This window comes from Cicer arietinum, chromosome 5 (assembly GCF_000331145.2).
Source record: "Cicer arietinum cultivar CDC Frontier isolate Library 1 chromosome 5, Cicar.CDCFrontier_v2.0, whole genome shotgun sequence".
In the NCBI taxonomy this organism is placed as follows: Eukaryota; Viridiplantae; Streptophyta; class Magnoliopsida; order Fabales; family Fabaceae; genus Cicer; species Cicer arietinum.
In genome coordinates this window covers 29,023,667-29,029,831 of record NC_021164.2, presented here as the reverse complement: position 1 = coordinate 29,029,831, position 6,165 = coordinate 29,023,667, and the positions used below count along the sequence as shown (strand labels likewise).

Here is a 6,165-nt window from a genome sequence, read left to right as displayed (position 1 = left end):
AAAGATTTAAGCAGCTAACAACAAGTAAACCAATATATTCGATTCTTAATGAAGTAAATTGTGTACTTTAGAAGACAAAAGGTGGAAGTTCATATAGTTAAGGTTGTCTCACTTTGTCTCACACTTGTAGAAGTGCTTGCAACTTCTTTGGTTTGAAGAAAGGAATAGTTTGATGAAGAAGTTGCATGGGATTTAGTTGATTATAAACTTTAAAGCAGAAAAGGATGAAAAGAAAGCTTCTGTTTGATCAAATGTAAAGCTGGAGTGATATTTTTGCATGAAGGGTCGTGATTAGAAGAGTTTCATCTTTCAATGGTGAAAAATATGAAACTAGTATAATGACAAAGATTGATTATGGAATGTATTGATATACTAAAATTGATTTTGTTTAAAGAAAATTCAATTTAAAGTGACAGTTCTAAATATCAACTTCATATTATAATACATTTTTAATAAATAAATAAAAACAACTACTAGAGAACACCAAAACACTTCAAAATCAATTTAGGCTCTTATATTATTTAACTGATCTGTACACAATTGATTAATAAAGTGAGAATACACAATTTATATATTTTTCTTCAAGTTTTATCACTTTTCAACGTAAGATTTGTGTTTTTCTAATATAATAAAAACTTGTTCTGCAGATAATTTAATGGCTAACTCAAATGGATAGATTTAGTAGATTTTTGGTTAAATTACATTTTTGATCGTTTAAGTTATTTAAAGGTTTCACTTTGATCCTTTAAATTATGTTTGTTTTATTTTGATCACTTAAATTACAAACAATTGACAATTTGGTCTCTCAAGTTACTTATGTTCTTTTTTAGTCCCTTAAGTTATAAACAATGAACATTTTGGTCCTTTAAATTACGTATTTTATTATACATTTTAGTGATTTCTAATAGTATTTAACATTGTAACTTAATGAGTTAAAGTGTTTAACTTTTGTAACTCAAAGAATCAAAATATTTAACTTTTATAACTATAAGACTAAAATAGAACGAAAACTACTTGATGAACCAAATTGTCTAACATTTGTAACTTAAATGCCTAAAATAAAATGAAAAAACTTATAGTAACAAAATGAAATATAAAAATAACTTATGGTACAAAAGTATAATTTAACTTAGATTTTTTTAAATTATTTCTAAATCACTTTGACAAAATGGATGGACACATAAGAAATAGGACATCACTCTTTATAATTTTTTCACTTTATATCTTTTTCCATGTGAGATTTATGTTCTTGCCCAATATTTTAAAATCACTTTTGTGAGACAAGAGTGAAACCGTACATGCACTAGGACGGAAACAAAGAATGCTAAATGGTAAATATAAACAATAAAAGAGAATTATCATTAACTTTTTCATAGGCTTGTGTTAATACAATATAGTTACTTAAGGAAGGAGGTTATTTGTCAAAAGGGAATAGTCGAAAGCATAAGTTCTTTCTTGTATGTGCAGCAATGCCAAAGTGAGGAAAAAATGAGTCAATAGAGTTACCAAAGGCTGATTTGAAGCAGCAACATACAAAGGTACATTTTGGTTTTTCTATATATGCCCAAAGATACTTTCCTTGTGCTTTATTTTTCCTCCTCTTTTTAAGATCTTTAGATTGCTGACATTTTTTAATATTGTTTTTTATTAACTAGCCAGCTAAATTCTTGAAAAAAGTTGTTTAGATGGTGTTCAATTTTTGGGATAAGACATTCATGCAACCCACAAAATAGGGTAACATCAACACGTGAGGATATGCTAAAAACAGAGGATAATGAAGTGATACAAACACAAATTAGTTTTGTCTTTAAGATAAATACATTTTGTAAGTTATTCTTTACTTCCTGTATATGAATATTTGTCAAGAGATTAGAAAATTTCCTTGCTATAAAGTATGTAATGCTTCTTTCTCCATCACAATGATATTATCTTAGTCAAAATTGTTAGATTATTTCATGAAGCCATGATATGATTGCAAGTTATTAAAATAATGTTGCATAGCGAATGATACATCTGTATGAAAACTTCCAATCTTAATTCACTCTAAAATTTAGATTTAGTTTTATATATGTAAATATTAATGCATTTACGTCAAAAATTGTAGATATTAATACACTGATAACACACAGTGGGTAGAATTTATTTTATTTGTTAGAGTCTATATTAGGAGTAACTAAAAATAATATAATTTACGTACCAAAAACTAATAATGTAATTTCACCAATAGAGGTTGGTTTGACAAAAGGAGTTAGTTATCTAGAATGTGGTGAGTCACTTTCCTAATTTCGATTTGAAGAGATACTCGCATCACTCAATAGAGCAACCATCTGATATTGAGTTCCTTGTCTACCAATATACTTTGTATCTTGAGATCATTAGACATTAATAATCAGATGCGTCGTATTAAATGACCTCAACTCTTTTTGATTTTGCTTTGATGAATGAATACTCTGCATTTTTTTATAGTGTTTATATAACAAATTTAAAGTATTATTTTGTAGAATAAAAACCCAATAATATTAGGAATGATAAGATGTGATTATATTGATTATTTTTAATGTCCAATGAAACTATGTTGTGATTTATCCAATGAATAGTTTAACATTTTTATTTTTATAAAAGATATCATTTTCGACGATGTTTATAATGAACAAATTCAAAGTATTATTTTTTAAGACAAAAACACAAAATAATGTGGAGAATGATAAAACATAACTACTTGATTTTGATTAATTTTGTTGTCAACTGAAACTATGGTTTTATTTATCTTTTATTGGAGAAATAAAATATGTATTCAAACACTGATAAGAGAAAAAATATATACAAATCTATTATGATATATTAAAATAAACTCCCACATATTATTGTGACACATCATCTAATATTATGTCATTTCATTCAAATACTGTCACCTCAACAAAAATCCAATGTGGTACGTCTAAAAGATACTATTTCATCATCCATCTTCCATCATCTTATTATTCCACCACTACGCAAAAAACTGCATTTTACAGCGCTTTTTTTAATCCATTTACAGCGCTTTTTCAAAAAAACAAGCGATGTGGAATCGAGCGCTGTAAATGATACAACAGCGCTTTTAAAAAAGCGCTATAAAACATGTAAATATAACGCGCGCTTGTTATGCACATTTTACAGCGCTTTTTCAAAAAAGCGCTGTAACATGCACCCCATTATATGAGTTATGGGTCTGATTTTAGAGCGCTTTTTAACACAAGCGCTGTAAAATGCACACCCATTATATGAAATTATGGGTCTGCATTTTACACCGCTTTTTTGCGAAAGCGCTGTAAAATGCACACCCATAATATGAAATTATGGATCTGCATTTTACAACGCTTCCTCAAAAAAGCGCTGTAACATGCACACCCATAATATGAAATTATGGATTTGCATTTTACAGCGCTTGTGTTAAAAAAGCGCTGTAAAATGCAAACCCATAATTTCATATAATGGGTGTGCATTTTACAGCGCTTGTGTTGTACATTTTACAGCGCTTTCTCACGAAAGCGCTGTAAAATGTGCACCATTAAAGCGCTTTACAAGAACATTTTACAGCGCTTTCGTGAGAAAGCGCTGTAAAATGTGTGTTTTTTTTTTAAACGCTGTAAATTAATTATTTGAAATGAAAAGCGCTTTTTAGCTTTTTATGACATTTTTTTTAGAAAGCGTTGTCTTTTATCTTTGTATCCAAAATTATTTTGATCCAAAATCACTTCACAATCAGTGCACACAACAACAAAACATATTCAAATACCATAAGCAGTTCACACAATCAGTAGAACAGAAATCAGAACTCTGTAACTTAATTAACATATATGTAACTCTGTAATTTACAACCTAATTAACTACATTCAGATACATATATATAACATAATTTACAGCCTAATTAACTACATTCAGATACATATATATATAACCTAATTTACAACCTAAACTACATTCAGATCCATATGCATGTTCATATATTGTGTCCTATGATCATTTACATATAATAACTAACAGAATATACATAATATGCACTAGCTACCATATAATATTCAGATCCTTTGCCCAACAGCAAGCTATTTCCCAGAAAATCAAATAATTTGCATGTCAAGCACATACTGACACCAGTCTTCCTTTAATTCCATCAGATCTTCCTCAGAATATGATGGACTGGAATTGTCAAAGTACTGCAATATAAAAATTGAACATATTATATTAAGTTAGTATCAAATATATAGATAATTTATATATGAAAATCATATAATGCAAATACCGTACCGTTTCTGGGATAATAGTTTTATTCTTCTCAACAATCTCCTTCATGAATCTCAATACGTAGTACCCACAGTCGATGTTATTTGTTTGACGAGGGCACTTTATTGAGATCCATGTAATGTTATTAGACTTCTGCTTCGACACTTTAGCACCTCTTTGAGCTCGATAAACTTTTAAGGCACTATCGAATGAATAAATGTGATTATTAGAGCATGAACAAACACATTATATATATATATATATATGAAATAAATGAATATTACTTACGTGTCGAGCATAGTCTTTATTTCGGGGTGATTGCTGTAATTGCCGTGCACGGGATCCAAATAGTATATCACTTCAGAGACCGCATTGATTGCAAATAGCACCCAATGTGCCCTACAACAACAAAAAATTGGTTAAGCAATTTTGTTTATAGACAACTAATAAATTAAATTCTCATCAATTAAAAAAGATAAAATTACGTACCCTGAATTATATGGTGCCAAGAACAATTTATCACTTTCTTTATTTCTTAAAAACATATCTACAATGTAGTGTTTTACATTGTCTGGATCGAGTTTCCACATCGACATCTTATGTGGAGACAAGAATGAGTATTTATTTGACAGTTTCCTCGTGCACACGACCTTCTCGTACAAAAACCTTCAATGAAAATTTTAAACTAGATTAATTACCAATACATTTAATTAATTACAAATAAATGCAATTAAAAGTATTTTTTACCTTATGTACAAGCTGATTACAGTAGCACTCAGCTCCTTATGTTCGAGAAGTTCGTACATGTGCTCCTTTTCGAGGTATTCAACATACTCATTGTAAGACCCATAATTTTAAAGTATACTTTATGTATTTTTGTGTATTTTGGATTTTGGCTCGGAGGCTTTTTAGCCAAAGTTAATAATATTTTGGAGTTCATATGATCAAAAAGATATTTTGATGCAGTTTAGAATCACTCGTCGATAAATAAATTAAATTAACTGCGGTGAATCCTTTATGGAGAATTTTATGCGTTATGGGTGAAAGGGTAAATTAACAAATATCTAGATATTTTGAGATATTTGTTAATTATAATTTATATATATAGTTGTTTGGAGGGAAAAAGAAAGGAAATAGAAAGAAAGGAAATTAGAAGGAAGGAAAAGGAAAAGAAAAGGATATAAAAAGGAAAGAAGGAAAAAGGAAGAAAGGAAAAACAAAGGAAAGAAAGAGAAAGGAAAGAAAAACCAGATTTTCCATCTTCCTCTCCCTGTCTCGCACACTCAAATTCCTCCTTCCTCCATTTTCGTTTTGCTTTGCTTCTTTTCTTCAAGATTAGAAACCCAAGGTTTTTTGAGTGTGAAAGAGAAGATTACTCAACTTCATGCTTCCTCGTTGTTTCGAAAACGAAGAAAAACGGTATTAGAGATTTCAAAACCGTCAAACACAAACCTTCCCGTTTCATCTAGATCTAAGCTTCATTTCACGAAGAGATAGAAGGGAAAGTTGTTCACCACCATACGCACGTTAAAGCTAACGTTAAGGTAAGGGCTCCTTCCAAACGTTTAGCTTGCATTTAGGGACTTATCTGTAGTTGTGCGGAAAGGAATTTGTTAGGGTTGAATGTATTGAGTTAGGGAAAATGAATCTAAGGTTCTGTGGGTAAAATCTTAGAGTTAGGTTTTGACGATATTGATGGAAGTTTCGTGGAAACGAATTTAACTCATTTGTGTATGATTATGAGTAAATGAAATTTGATGTGTTTGAGTGTTATGTTATGTTGATTTGTGTTCGTCGTATTTGACGTGTTCTAAGTTAATACCGATGAAATTTGATGTGTTTTGGTGTGGATTGTTAATTGAATTTGATAATATGTTTGAGTTGGCTTTGTTGTGGAATTTGAAA

At 29.7% G+C, this 6,165-nt stretch overlaps 1 protein-coding gene across 1 annotated transcript in view; it reads right to left on the bottom strand.

Annotated features, from left to right (window-relative positions):
- Nucleotides 1-3,912: 3,912 nt before the first annotated feature.
- The window catches only part of LOC140920409 (uncharacterized), an 18,404-nt gene continuing 16,151 nt past the window's right edge, over nt 3,913-6,165 (bottom strand). The window contains exons 2-4 of the mRNA XM_073368683.1: nt 4,549-4,659; nt 4,285-4,462; nt 3,913-4,193 (exon numbers count right to left, since the gene is read on the bottom strand). Coding sequence (XP_073224784.1) covers nt 4,098-4,193; nt 4,285-4,462; nt 4,549-4,659 — 385 coding nt within the window. The 3' untranslated portion in view covers nt 3,913-4,097. The remainder of the gene's footprint in view (nt 4,194-4,284; nt 4,463-4,548; nt 4,660-6,165) is intronic.